Source organism: Sceloporus undulatus, chromosome 1 (assembly GCF_019175285.1).
Source record: "Sceloporus undulatus isolate JIND9_A2432 ecotype Alabama chromosome 1, SceUnd_v1.1, whole genome shotgun sequence".
NCBI classification, from domain to species: Eukaryota; Metazoa; Chordata; class Lepidosauria; order Squamata; family Phrynosomatidae; genus Sceloporus; species Sceloporus undulatus.
Window position 1 is genome coordinate 273,449,561 of NC_056522.1, and position 15,755 is coordinate 273,465,315.

Genomic DNA, 15,755 nt, shown 5'->3' on the forward strand with positions numbered 1-15,755 from the left:
TTTTAGGAATCCAAGTTATGATTTCATGAATACATATGACATTTCTCCCCATATAATAGGTTCTTTCATTTGGAAACTACAGTGGGCTGGGGGAAAATATCTGATAGCTAAATTTGAACAGCCTCTTTAGTGTTAGTGCTGCAAGTCACCAAATTGGTATTGCAATCGTGGTAATTACAGCACAGGTATGCACCCCTAATCCACTTTCCATGGAAAACTGATAGCAAGCAATATTGTCTTTATAAATCCTTCACATTGTGATCAACTAAGAATTGGGAGTTATAGCTGCTTTGATGACTCTCTTGATACATTATTTCATAATACTGTATAGTTGTGATGGGATGGCAGCAGCTAAAGCCCAGAACTTGGACTTTATACTCTTTCCTACTCCCTGAAGACATGCAGCTATTGAGCTTTAACATGTGAGAAGAGTTATGTTGGAGCAGGACAAAGCAGCCCGGTGGGAGAGGAGCACACCCAAACATGTACCTTCAAATACCCCAACATAGCAAGGAGAAGAGCTACCAGATATTAGGTCTGGGAACATGGGAATTTAATTTTTTTTCTGTGAGACATGCGGAATGAACACAAGCTAAAAAAACCCCACACCTATTCTAGAACACACAGTGGAGCAGCCTAGAATAATTTGTGTCTTATTTCATGATTTCTTTTCACCTTCTGGCAAATATCCCCATTCTAGTTTGAGAGCTATTTTGTAGTATGGGAGTAGGGGGAAATAAGTCTTACTGCATTTTTCATATAGAATTTTTTATCTGAAAGAAGATGATATGTGATGTAAAGTACTTGCTTTAGTAGGCTATAAACAGACAAATCATGCCTATGTTTTTCAGCATAAAAAATGCACATTTTCACTAGAGGTTCCCCCCTCTCCTGAGATCACAATTTTTATATGAAGTGTATCAGGAGTGAACAAGTTAAAGATCTATTTTGAAAAGGTTGATCAAGGTGGAGGAGTTACTTTCCCTTTAATACCTTTTGTTCAGTATCCAAAAGCAATTATCCTATAGCAGGAAGAGACCAACTAAAAAATCAGTCCATAAGCATTTGAATCTCCTGGATATCATTGATAGGAAAAAATGGGTAGAGTATGGGTAGAGAGGATCAGCATTCTCCAACTAGAATGGACTAATCAGTATCACACATGCTTTCACCACTTTTAGAACTTTACATGAGAGCAAGGACTGACAGCATGGATGGATGGATGGATGGATGGATGGATGGATGCATGCTCAAAGCCAACTATGGAAGTTTATAGTAATATGAGAGGTTTCTTTTCCCAAGGGGTAAACTAAGGCTCTAATTCTATATGCTATATATACTCAACCATAAGTCGACCTTGTGTTAAATCGAGAGCTGGTTTTGGGGTCAAAAGTATGGCTTTTTATATGATCCATGGATAAATCAAAGATAAAACATAGGGACATGTAACAAAAGATTTTAAAAAAGGAACCATCCCCTTCTCTGAATTGGGTGGTGAAAGGAGAGAGCTTAGTCTGTCCCTGGAGCACCTGAAAGAAGCACCGACCCACTCTACTCTCTCCTCAACCATGTAGGCTTTAGAATGAGCACAAACAGTTATACCTGCCAGAATTTTGTAAGTTCTTCAGCATCAAAGGAAAATGATGGCGAAGAACTTACAAAATTCTGGCAGGTATAACTGTTTGTGCTCATGCTAAAACCTACGTGGCTGATGAGAGAACTATGGTAAACCATGGCTCTGCTATGTATGGGCAAGGTGACCAGGCACTGGCAGAACTGTCAAAATTATGTGCATGTCAAAAAGGATGAAAAAGTAAAGCAAAGTAAATGGCAACCACATTAGCAGTGATAGCTTTTAACTTTAATGTGATAACTTTGCCTGATTTTAACCCATAAAAGCTGACAAATATACACAAATGTCTTATTCAGTCATCTCAAAGCACACTTTCTCTCAGAGATCCTTTGAGGGGAAGCATCAAAGACTTGCCATTGCCACCATTTACCAACCCAGAAATTGAAAAAGGTTAGAAGTTGTGCACTGGAGAGAGTAGAGTGGGTCATTGCTTCTTTAAAGTGCTCCCAGGACACACTAAGCTCTTGCCTTACACCACCCAGTTTAGAGAAGAGGGTGGTTCTTTGATAAGAGTTAAAGTACAGTTCTTAACATTGACCTGTGATAAGTTGACCCAGGTTTTTTGATTCAATTATTTAACTAAAATTACTAGACTTAAACATGAGTGTATACAGTATGCTTACGTGGATAAACTGGATATCTAAAACTTTGCATCACTAAATGCTGAGTTACTTGATACAATTAGGAAAGGTATGGCAGATATTTGACATGGACACCTACAGGGATGCACACAGTTTTGGGGCAGAGTCCAAATCAGAAGTTTTACATCTTGGAAAGTTTCAGGGTGGGTGTAAGAAAGAGAAAACACATCAAGAATGTTGCAAATCAAGAAAGAACAAAGATGGAAGGAATGTTTCACTGTAAGGTTCTGAGAACTGAATGGTGTGTTGGAATAATGTTGGTTTAGTTCTTCCTAGTATATGATGCAATTTAAGGGAATAATCCAAAAATGTTTCAGTAAATAACATTTTTCAAAAGCAAAATGGGAATACCTATAAATGCTCTTATTGGAAATGCTTGTGTGTTATCTGCATTTCAGGTTGTTTTTTTTTAAGTCAGAACTCTATACTTTACACATGGTTAAATGAACTTTTTTTTTAATTTGAACTGAAAGATCTTATTTTTCTCATGTTTTGAAGTTTTCTGCGGAGACCCTTCTCCCTGTTCCACCGCTGCAATAGGTGTATCTGGTCAGGAACACAGGAGATAGCTTCTTGATGGTTGTTCTCAGAATTTGAAATTCCCTTCCTAGAGGTTTAGGCTGGTCCCCCTTTGCTAGTCCTCAGGCAGGTGACAACTTTTTGTTTGTTTCAGGAGGCCTTTGACAGCTGGTTACATAGGGAGAAAGGGCCTTTTATAATGTGCTGTACTTTTTATTTTATTTATTTTTTATTTCAAGGATTTACATCTGTTTATATTTGGTGTTTTGCTTTTAATGGACATGCTTTTATTTCTCTTACTGCTACTCTTAATTCAATTATATGTTTAACTTTGGTCTCAAAAGGACTGCAGAAATAATCCAGTTTGAGACCACTTTAACTGCCTTGGCTCAGTGCTAGGGAAAAACAGTAGTTTTGTGAGACATTTAATCTTCACAGTCAGAGAGCTCTGGTGCCACAATAAACTACAATTGCCAGGATTTAATTTATTTTTGGAATAATGATAATAATAATAATAATAATAATAATAATAGCTTTTACTACTAATATTACTAAAATGCATTTACAAAAAAATCTTTCTTTCACTTACTGACATTTTTGCTGAGGTGATAAAACAAGACTGGGAATGTTCTATCCTGAAAGGGAGTTGTAGAATGATTTCTACAGATTTTACTGGTACAAGTCAGGATTTCTAGATTTTAAGTACTCTGAAGAGTTGGTGGTAAATCACATTGGTGAAATTATATCCCTGTGGAAACCTATCATAAGAGAAATCCAGTACTTTAGTCATATTCCAAAGCAATCAATGTTTATTTATAGTGTAACATTTATTTCACATTTAAAATAGATGCAGTAGATAATGTATGTTCTAGCCACCAATAACTTGGTCTTTGCATACTTTGAAGAAATGACATACTGTATCTTAAATCAAGAGGGTATTGAAATATTATCTAATTTGCAGTGCTCTGTGAAAACAACAGCAAATAATACATTATTTGGAAGAGTTTTAATGTATTTCCTCATACATTACTTACCCTAACCTCACTGAACCCGACGTTATTGCTATTATGCAAGTGTTCATTTGCAGCATAATGATCCATTCTCAGTTTTTTCCTACTGTGTTGGTACAATATTCTATAATATAATCCTGATTAAAATAATCCTGAAAGGCATTTGAAGAGAGATCAGTTTTTTTCAGAATTTTGAAATTCTAAGGCAAGTCTCTGTAACAACAAATGAATCATTATTTTGGGTAGTGTTAAGTCTATTCCTTACTTGCCTTTCCATCAATTGGTGTTTGGCCAAATTAGAATACAATATGAGATATATGCCAGTATAATAAAGAGCAGTTTTGAGTTCCAGAGTCTTGCATTTTCCTGGAGTAGCCTCCCATATGTACCAAAAAGAGTATGTTACTCATGGTGGCTATTTATTGCTTCCAGTATCAGAGAAATTGTGCATCTTAAAAATACTTGCTTAAGGTTATGAGGAAGAGGATATTGCTATATTCATGCACTCCTGTGCACTTCCTATTGGCATCTGATTTGCTACCATGTCAAGAGAATGCTGGAAAGACAGGCTTTTGGTCTGATCCAACGCAGCTCTTATGATCTTATTACATGACTGTTAATTGCATATTGGTTTTTCATGGCAGATACTCTGAAAGCAAAAAACAAAAATGAAGATGTGATATTTTCCACGTCTCCTGATTTGAAAAAAAAAAAGAATTGTAGCCAGTGGTATCTTTCTTTTAGCTAATGTAGCCAGTGTTGGCTCTTGTTATTGGATATTTGTGTTTTCATATGGAGTTCTTCAATTCATGAAATTGCCCATCTTTAGATTCTAAAAGTGACCACGATGCAAAAGGCAACTGGTTACCAGGAGGATTTTATATTCCTAAACATCAGTCATTATGTTTACTATCCTAGTTATTGTTGTAGCATAGGATTTTGTGTCACAGCTTAGAAAGTTACTTTTCAAGAGTAATCAATTCCCTTTAATCATTATAGGAGGTTGAAAAATAACCCATTGCTGTTACTTAATCCATTTTTAAAAAAATACTTTTTGTACTACTTTTGCTGCGTGTTACTTTTGCATTGCTTTCTGTTACTTTGAGAGAATAACATATCACTGCTGCTCTTATAAATTGTGAGTGTATAGTATATCTTCAGAGCTTGATTCCATTAGATAAAACTCATATTACAAAATATTGCAACATATAGTTCCCTGTGTTCCTGGTGGTTATGAAGCAAGGGTTCCAAATTAAGACTCTAACTTCAAATTGCTACATATATTTTAAAATAAATCTTAGACTTATATAGTATCTGAAAAGGTTAATTAAGAGATAAAAGGTAAAGAAATGTAGAAACATGTACGTGAGTGGTAAGGCTTTCTGTTATCTAGGATGCAATTTACAAAAATGGGGGAATTTCTACACACTTTTTTATGCAGTTACACTCAAGCAGTCTACTGAGTATAGTTTTTAAAAAATATTTAGCAGTTAACCTTGAGCCATGCAGTAATAATTAACCAACTGGAAAGGAAAGAATTTAAAGAGAGCATGCTGGCAGAAAAGAACAACAGCTGACCTTTCTCCCAAACCAGGTGTGTTTTTAGACTTCAGCCAGATTAAACAGCTCTTCAGAGTATGGGATGCTAATTGAATTTTTTAAAGAGGTGTAAAGGGTTTTGGACAGAACTGATTGCAATTTTGGCAGTTTATTTAAGGGCAGTTGTTAGACAGTTTAAATACAACTCTTAAGCAGCCGGAGTAATTTTGATTATTGGCATTTGGATATTTTCCTCTGAATCACTCCACCCCCTCAATATCTTGTCAGATACATAATACACATACTTTCCCACTTCCCCAACCTTGTCTTGTGGTTTGGAAGCACCACTACTATTCAGAAAGTTTGGAGCTAGATATGTTAGTCCCATCTTATAAGGGACAGCTAACATATTTTATAGTTGTAGCTATTTCCACAGTAGAGACCTGTTTGGGAGGCTTGCCACTGACAGGTCAAGACTGAATGTTTGTTTTTTAATGAGTGTTCCTTTGAGTTGCTTGCAGGTAAGAATACCCTCTTTTTATTTCCTTATAGGAGGAGGCATTGTTTAGCACAGAGAATGAAGGTGGCAATAGCCGAGCACTAAATTTCTACACTTATGAGGTCATTATGGAGGTCTACCTAACTACATCCCCTCTGACCCTCCTAGCTTTTTCCACAGCAAAGAACTGCTGTATGAACATAACAGTGGGTTCACTAAAATGGTGCCATGTATCAGGTCTATGTTTTAGCCATTAAAATTGAACTAAGTGCTGATATTTAGTTGCAGTAATGGTTTGACACCAAAGGGGGTTGTCACTTCAGGGAAGATCAAGTGTCCGATCTTTAAGATGTGCTCAGTTTCTACACCATCACTCCTAGAATAGCTCACATATGTGCATAAGGGAGACCCTATTTTTCTGACTGATCTAGAGTGCCAACCTAATCTAACCTTGCATAAGTATGAAAAATCATGTTTTGGCGCAGGGCATTGTAGATAGGTTTAAGAGGAGATGAGCAGTGCTTCAATGTTGTCCCATTTTTAGTCTCCTTTCACCTTGTTTGTGGGTTTGCAAACCCCTTGTACTTGAGGGCAACTAGTAAAAGGTGAGAAATAGATTTCTTTTAAATGAAGGAGAGCAAGGCTATAACTAAAGAACCAGCTGAGAAATGAACATTTTATTATCTCTCATGAGCTCTCATTCAATTAATTAATGATTTAATCCTTAACTTAATGCTAAAATTCCAATTTAAGTCAACCAATTTCTAACTTACATTTCTACTTAATTAACTTAATTGATTTTAATTGGTTAATTCATAAAACTGAACACAATTGGTACTGCACACAACACACGACTGGCATTCCTGCACATCTTGGCAGGAATGTTGTATAAATATGAACAACATGGCAACACCAGTGACATCACAGATTAAGTCAAACGATGAAAGATCAAGTGAGTCCATGGTTATGTGAATTATCCCTATGACAAATTCAGTCCATATTTTCTTCTGAAGGTGGAGGATGATAGGTTAGTTACAGTGATGTCGAACAGTGCCTAGGTGCAATGGGTGTGAAAACTGGGAGAACTTCTTTATCTCAGTAACCCCTATCCCAGCACGCACAGAAGCAAAGTGGCATTCCCGAATGACACTTTATGCAGTACACAAGACTATTGCTGCTAAAAGGAAAAATTGGCAACCACTTTGTACATGTTCATGAGTCTTTTCAGTTCCTGGCCATTTAATGTCATCAGATATAAACAGTAAACAGTTAAAAAAAGTTAACAAAGCCTCTGACAAAGAAGATTACTTTATTTTATTTTATTTCTTCTTTTGCCCACTCACTATGCCTCCTTTTCTTTCTCATTTTCTAACTAGCTAGAATTTTTAAAGCATCATTGGCATTAGAAAGATGGTAATGAATGGGGAGAGAAACAGAGACTTTTGATGTTGTTTTGTAACAATGTTTCTGCAATAAACCTTGAGTTGGGAGACAGTGGAATTCCACTTAACAATTTTACTGTGGATATGTGTTCCTGACTTAAGGTAAATAGCAGCTGCTGCTGTGAGAGTCCCTTATTGGGCATGCATGAACAGCAAAACAGAGAGAAAAGGAGAGGCAGATAAGTTTGTATCACCAGCTACCCTCAGCATGTTAAACAAACAAGCAAACAAACAAACAAAAAAGCATAGATGTGTCAGTTTAGTCACCAAAACAGAAATCATAAGGGGAAAAAAGTAATCCCTAAGTGTGTTTTGGAAAAAGGTTTCAAGTGATATCCAGCAGGTTTGCTAATTTTTAATATAATTATGTAAGGCGTACCAGACCTATGGTTTTTTTTTTTTTTTTTTCACATGTGGATAATGTTAGTTTTTGTGTAAAACGTTTCCTGACACATGCATTTCTGTTTTTTCTCCCTGGGTGTTTTTTTTTTTTTTTGGTGGCATAAGAACCTATTCATATTCTTTTTATGTTATATCAGCCTCTGGTACCAAAGTGTCTGTTAAAGAAGTAATGCCTAGGAACACATCTGCTTTGTTAACTGAGAATCATTGAACCTATCTATAATAGTACTTGTTTTGAAAAATAATTGACGTACATATCTGAGTGAATCTGGCTGAAATATTTTCTGGGGTTAATAACATACTGGCCTCTATAGAAATTGGCTCCACAGTAGTCATAGCTAATTCTGAATTCCAATCAGTAAAAGTCAATTCTATATTCAGAAAATAAACATTGGCAGCAACATTTTATACCACTTAGAACTTCACAGATTGCATGGTATGACATTTATTATCTGGTGCAAAGTATTGCTTTCTGAATTTGGGGTTCAGTTTTAACAGAAAAGTATCCAGATGTCATGCTTGTACAAATATATATATATATATACACACACACACACACACACACACACACATGTATCAATGGTTTATGAAGACCCCTCCCCAAAAACACATTTTTTCTTGTCAGAAAACATCAATAATGTATCTTGCGAGGGTTCTATTATTTATTTGTTTGTTTGTTTATTTAAGTATTATGCTTTATACCTGGGATTTGTAATACAGTCAGCCCTCTCCTTACAATGGGGCTTGTGCACTGCGGTGCAGTGGTGCGGCGGAGTGTGGGCACCACGGGCGCGCACCCATTCAATTGAAAGGGACGCTCCGCCCCACACGCTCCCTGCAGCTTGAGCCTGTAAGCTCAAGTCCGCATAAAGCGCACCTGCGTATGACGTGGGTGCGCTGTATATGAAGTACTAGAGTTCTTTAGCTGATGGCATAAAAAGCGAAGGAGTACCTTTCTACCTATTGGTTGTTAGGGAGTGTGAGATGGAAGGTGATGGTGCAGTTATACTGAAGCCTTGCTGCCAGTCTTTCCATATGCTGCTGCTGGTGGTGGTGGTTGTTAACTGCTTTCAAGTCAACTTCAACCTACGGTGACAGTTCTACATCTCCCTATTTTAGCTATGGTCCATGGCAGTCTCAATCATCCTTGTACATTCTGTTTCTTCTCTGCTCAGTAGTGGTCCGAGCTGGCCTCTTGCACAGCCCACGGCTTTCTCAACCTCTGGTTGCATGGTGATGGTAGCTCTTTCCTCTCCCCCAAGCAAGCACCTGGTGAGTGGTGTCGGCAGCCCAGGCAGACCTCTGGTGCAGCCCACTGCTTGCTCATCTGGCTCCCTCTGTTCCCTCAAGTGGGGACCTGGTCAGTCACAGTGGTTCAAGAAGAATGCTGCTGTGGTCCACTGCTCCCTCAGCCCTCTGGTTGGGAAACAATTCTAGCGCTCTCTATTTTGGGCACTCCCCCGAGTGGCAGCCTTGTTGTCAACATCATTGTTGGTGGTCTGAGTGGGCGGCTTACACAGCCTACTGCTTCCTCAGCTCTCCCAGAGACGTAGCAGTGGCAGTTCGCTCCACTCTCTTAGCCAGTGATTAGCCATTGTGTGAACAGAATGTTGGACTAGACAGGCCTTTTTCAGAACCAACTTGCCTCTTATGTACCTATTACTAGTGGTCTCTTTCTTTAGCAGTCCCTGTCATAAAAACAAACAACAGCAACAACAAAAAAAACCCTAAATTCTACAATACCTAGAATTTGTAACAGGTCCAAAACACACTGCAGAAATAATCCAGTTTGAGACCGCTTTAATTGCTCTTGCTCAGTGCTGGGGATCTTGGCAATTGTAATTTATTGTAACACCAGAGCTCTCTGACAGAGAAGGCTAAATGTCTCACAAAATTACAGTTCCCAGAATTTCCTAGCATTGAACCAGGGCAGTTAAAGCAGTCTCGAACTGGATTATTTCTTCAGTGAGTTTTGGACCAAAGTACGTGCACCTTTTTTACTGCCTCTTGTCAATATTAATTTTATTTACTCCTATATGAGATTGGCTATCTTCTAAGAAATGTTTTAATGGAAATATATGACCAGTAACTAATAAACTATCAATTTGAAAAAGCAAGCAACACACTAGGATGATTTTGCTTGGATTTGGTTTAAATTAGGAACCCTCTCACCTGAGCTATTTAAATTCTTTCTCCCTTTAAACCTTACTGTAAAAATCACTGATAGCATATTTTCTCTGAAGCACAGGATTGTACCTGCTCTGATACTGTTGTACACTGGCTTGAATCAGCTTTATACTGATATATTACTGTTTTAATAAGATCTTTTAATTTAAGTAATTAAAATGTAAGTAAAAAAGCACAACTTTTCTAACAGCACAACTTTTCTGCTTTACATTATGACAGCAATGTCATCACCTACAACAGAAAACAGCAATGGAAGTACAAAGTTTAAATGATATGAAGGTTAATTTTTAGGGGAACATTTTAGCAGAGACAAGAGGGAAGGTTCTGAATTATTGTCATTGCAGAGCTGGGGGGCAGGATACTTTTTGGAACACAGTTGGCCATGCTGAGCTGGCAATACAGGGGACTGTATTTTTTTTAAAATAACTTTCTCAAGTTCTGATATTGTATTTTTTTTAATTAGGGAAGTAGTATTAATAAAATGTAATCATGAGAATTATACACATTTTGTGTTTGTATTGTTCAGAAACATAAATTGAAATTGTAAGCAGCTTCAACCACCTATTGAAAAAGCGATTGTTCATGTAGATTTTCCTCAGTTATGTTCTAATTCCTGTATTTCTTTATATTGGTAATAGGAAAGCATTAATTATTAAATATTTAAAAATAAATGGATCTTTTCAATGTACCAGATTGTGTATACTTAATGTGAACCAGCTGTTCATTTCACTGTATAATGATATATAAATATTACAAATAAACAAACAATAGAAAAATGGTGCCATCTGATCTACAGAAACAAACTACACTGAATTTCTACAAGTTATCAATCTATACTGATTAATTTATCTTCCAGAATCAAAAAAGCAAGTCTCTTACAGAGTTAAGGTGAAAACATGTACTACTTGTTTCTGTTAAATATCAAGAGTGTGTAATCAATAACTGTTTTCTTCATAGTAAAAAACAAAGCTTTCTCTGTCAGATACAACAAAATACCTCATCCTATCAGTGTATTGTGTGAAATTGCAAGAAAAATCATATATTTGTAGGAGCAGGAGCTTGTGAGATGAAATAATGTTTTTTTAAAAAAAAAATTCTTACATTCTGATGCTTGTGCTGGCTTTGGTATTAAGTTACATTTTGATTTTTGTTTCAGCCACAACCAGCAGTCTACAACATTTAGGCATCCTGTGACTGGCCAGTTTTCCCCAGAAAACGTTGAGTTTATTTTACAAGAGGAGTAAGTACAAGATTTGTCTTTTTGTTTTTCTCAAAGCAGACATTTGAAAATTTGTAGTTAAAACTGTAGGAAAGTGTTGTCATGTGCAAAAGCTTTGATGTTTCATACTTCTGTTTTGCACTGATACTAAAATAGTTTATGGACTAGTAACACTGATTCCTGTTTTTCTCAGTTCAGAAACTGTGGCAACATTTCCCTGTTAGAGTGGGGGAAACCTTTTCCAGATAGTGCTTCTAGATTAAATATTTCCCATGTGGAAGGCCAAAAAGGAACAAACGTGAAAAGATGGACAATAGGAAAAAACAGAATGCTACAGAACTCTTTGCCAGGCAAGTGGTACAAAGAGAAGTGTGGGGTGGGTTGTCAAGAAATACAATCTAAGAATAAGGCTAGATGTTATCACCACAGTACAGTATCTACTGCAGTCCACGGTCAGGCTCAAAATGGAAATTGCAGACTGTTACTTGTTAGTATTGTATGCCTCAGAATATAGTGCATGAACAGACTGGCCAAAATAAAACTGCTTTGGGTCACTTTGGAGATATGCTGTTTAAATGATGCATGAGTCCTAAGAGGCTGGAGGCCGCACTAAAACCATGCTCCAATCTTAAGGACTAGAGCACAGCTTTGGTGCAGCTTTTGGCCTCTTAGGATGTGTGTGTCATTTAAACAGCATACCTTCAAAATGACCCGAAGCAGCTTTATTTTGGCTTGACTGTTTGGGCCCATACTTAGTATCCTGGAACAAAGAAACTAACACCCATTTCTAAAACATACAAGCTGGGAAGGAAGGTAGTACAATTTCCACTTCTCTTAAAGACAGTTCTTCCACCTTTTAAAGGATGTGTGATTCTGATGTAAGAAACTATCAAGCAATCATCCTATCATTGCCTATACTTTGGAACACTTGCACTATTAACTTTGTTACCAGTACAACTTTACCAACCATCTGTTTTTGTAATTTTCTTTTTTGTCCTTTTATCTAATGGTGGTATCTTTCTTTTAGCTAAGATATTTGCTATGCTTGTGCGAGTGTTAAACATAGCCGATTCACTTTACAGTTAATTTCTATTTAGTGCAAGAGATGTTTGCATCTCTTCCAGTCCACACGTGCATAGTCATGTGAAAAGAGGCAGCTCTATTTTGGCTGTGATGCAGTATATACTCCAGGTGATCATTAGGGTAATCCCTTATTATGAGTACAGCACACTTTTGGACATTGAAGGAAATGAGGTTTGTGGAGAGTTTTATGTTTGTTAGTCCCATAGAACATTGTTCTAATGCCAACAGCTGCAAATCAATCAATAATTATTACAGTTGTAGACCAGCATAAAAAGGAGTGAAGACAATTTTTACTTATGATACCAAAGTATCATAAAAGACAAACACATAAAATTTACATTCAGTAATATTAATAATGCTAATAAGAAACAACAGCAGCAGCTACCAACATGTCACAACACTCTACCTAGCCCAAAGTTTGTATATACAGTAATCCCCAAATCCATATTGCTCACATGGCTACCTGAATACTTCTAAAAGAGCTCTTTACTATAAATTATCTACTGTTGATTTATCATCTGTCTATGGGTCACAATGGCAGTAACACAAAATCTAATGATCTTATCCATAATCTGTGCATCCTGGTCAGTGAGCAGAAGAGAAAGATGGTATTCTTGCATCCTGCCACAAATATTATTTAATTATATGTATAATTAAAGCAAGACATCTTCCTTGTTAAAAAGGTCAATATAAAATGACGTGGTTGAGCGTTTCTATCACCTCGTTTGCACAGGGACAAATATGCTCATGAAACTGGATCCTTTTATTTGTTTTCCTCCCTCCAATTGCACATTGGTAGCACATTAAATCGTGCCAATGTAAAATATTTCCTATAGTTAGGAATTGTTTAGTTTATAAAATAATTGGGACATCCACAAGATTTCCTAGTACTTCCAAGAATGGGTATTTGGTGACTAAATTCAAGTGATTTTGTAACTCTGTGTTCCTTATTTGTTGTTTGATGACAGATTTAGCATTACGGTTATCAAGTGCTATTAAAGCATTATGTGTAAAACTATTATGATAAAAGAAATAGTCAATTTTTCCATGTATATTGAAAATCATTAATTAGCATTAGAGGAGCCATCCCTATTAGAAAAAAGGTGAGTTTTAGCCTATAATTGATCGTAAGAGTCTAGGCATGTGTCTCAGTAAAGATCAGACCTGCCTTAATATGCATGGCTACATAGGGAACACAGCATGGAACAGCAAATACACTTCTGAGAAATTTAGTCTGCAGTACTTCAAAATTATTGAAAGCACAGAATTGCACACTGTACAACAACAGGGATACAACCTTGGCTTATAAATACTTGGGTAACAAAAGACATATATTACCCCCTTTTAGTATAAAAAATATCTAAGCAAAGCTGACATGTTTATTTGGGCATTTTCTACTGCTGTTTTCTTCTGCATTTTCCAGAAAATGGAAGAGCGAAAAACTACTCTAAAATACCTGTATTTTGTGACTTGTTCAATAGGAGTTCCTTTTATTTGCTATTAATTACCATCTTTTTTGTAAAAACTGTCATCTTTGTTTTGTAATTGTTTTGTAATTAATAGTTAAGGATTCATTATCACAATAATCGGAAAGCTCTCTTAGAAGTCTCTACTAAGCCTATTACCAAATAAGATAGAAACACTGCATCATCTGCATAGGAAAGAATTGATATGGATTAATTAACCCATTTAAGGGGTGAAAGCTAGTGCCCATTAAACTTTTAATCAATAAATTGATATAAAAGTTAAATAAGTTAGCTAGGATGCAGCCCTGCTTAACTCCATTAAAAGTAGGGACTAAATCAGAAAAGTGCCCTGCATGATTATATCTTACCTAAGGATGAGTATTTCACTCATAGTGTCCTCAAGTGTTTCCATAGTGTGTCCCTAGGTATTAAAAGCCTAGGTCAAATGCTGATTTACTATCAGTCCAAAGCCATGTAGAGAGCAGCCCCAGATGGGGGTGCATATTTTTCAAGTTAAATACTGAAGGATAAAACTCTGATGTACAATTCAACATCCACATCTAAAACCAGCTTGTTCATCATTCAGTATGTTTTCCTGTTCTAGCCAATCCAATAATTTTGAATGCAAATGGCCAGCATACAATTTCCTAATAATATTTAGCAAGCTGATGAGTCTGTAATTAGCTGGATCTGATCGTTTGTATTTTTTATGGATTGGGATAATGATTGCCAACCCATTGTTCTCAGGAAAAATAACTGAATACTCAATCTAAGTGAAAAGCTGAGGTAAAACTGGAGCCTACTAAACTAAATTTGCTTTTAGGAATTCTGAGGGACTGTTATCACTCCCTCACACTTTACCTGATTTTAGCTGTAAAATTAATTTAGGGGTGAAACAGACTAAAGACAATGCACACCCCCAAGATGTCTGGAAGCTGGCTTCACACCACCCAGCTGCCCACATGTGGGCCAGCTTCTGGGCGCTCCAATGGCGCAGCATTTATGCTGCTTGCTGCTGGAGTGCCTAACAGCTGCCCTCTGTCTGCAGCGGGGCAGAAAAGATTACAAAAGTAGGCTTCCCAAGGAGATGCTGGAATATTACAATCCATCCTAGGAATAAAGTTCCAGAGCCCCCCCCCCCCCCCGCTACCATCCTCCAGATTTAGCTTAGCAGCTTCATTTATATACTGCTTCATACTGCACTAAGCAGTCTCTAAGCAGTTACAACTGTAAGCCTCTATAACCATGCATCCTAGATGCAGTGATTAAACATTGCCATTTTTTTCCTGAGCTGGTACAAGTTCACTATTCTGTGTCTACAGCTTTGAAGACTAGAAATGTGATTTTAAATAAACAAGGAAACAGAACTTTTCTGGTATCCATGTGAAATGCTATATTTCATGCAAAATGCAGAATCTTGGACATTTCTTATATTGTGCGTTGTGGGTGCATTTGTATGTATGCTGCGGATAGTGTGAATTATAGTGAAAAATTTAATACAAAAATGTGGATAGATGTTCATCAATATTATAAGACAGACCCATACATTATTTCCTTGGTTTTCCTATAGTGCTATACCTGAAAATCGATAGGCCTATGAATGGAATAAATATGATCAAAGAGGCTTATTCAGCTTTGGTATTTGGTCATTGTAGAAATTAAAGAGGACAAAAGATAAAATAAACCATAGCAGGATTTCTAAGCATTTGCGCAATACAAGTCATACCCCGAAAATAAGACATAGTGATAGGCCTGGAGCGGAACAGAAGGGGGTGGAAAGATTAGGGCCAATGATTCTAAAGGAAATGGAGTTGCAAGAAGCTCAGGATGGAATTCCAGGTTTAAAGAGTTATGACGATGTTCCAGAAGAAGACGACTTAACAATATTTGAATAAATGTAGATTGCTGTACCATATTTTATAAAAATAAGGCATCCCCTGGAAATAAGCCATAGTGTGTCTTCTTGAGGAAAAGTAAATATAAGACAGTGTCTTATTTTCGGGGAAATGTGGTACATTTCTGGATTAGGTCTCTGTGGAGGTGCTTAGGGCAACCTTAATTTTTCGATTGATCTAATTTGTGAGTAACAGTATATGGGGTGAAACAGATCTCCCA

At 36.8% G+C, this 15,755-nt stretch overlaps 1 protein-coding gene across 8 annotated transcripts in view; it reads left to right on the plus strand.

Moving 5' to 3' along the window:
• Positions 1–15,755, plus strand: part of PLEKHA7 (pleckstrin homology domain containing A7) — a 271,523-nt gene that overhangs the window by 150,921 nt on the left and 104,847 nt on the right. For 7 of the 8 annotated variants that reach the window (XM_042445987.1, XM_042445983.1, XM_042445984.1 and 4 more), the window contains one exon: positions 11,029–11,112. The exons of the other annotated variant lie outside the window; for it this stretch is intronic. In XM_042445987.1, the coding sequence (XP_042301921.1) occupies positions 11,029–11,112 (84 nt within the window). The remainder of the gene's footprint in view (positions 1–11,028; positions 11,113–15,755) is intronic. 8 annotated transcript variants of the gene reach the window in all.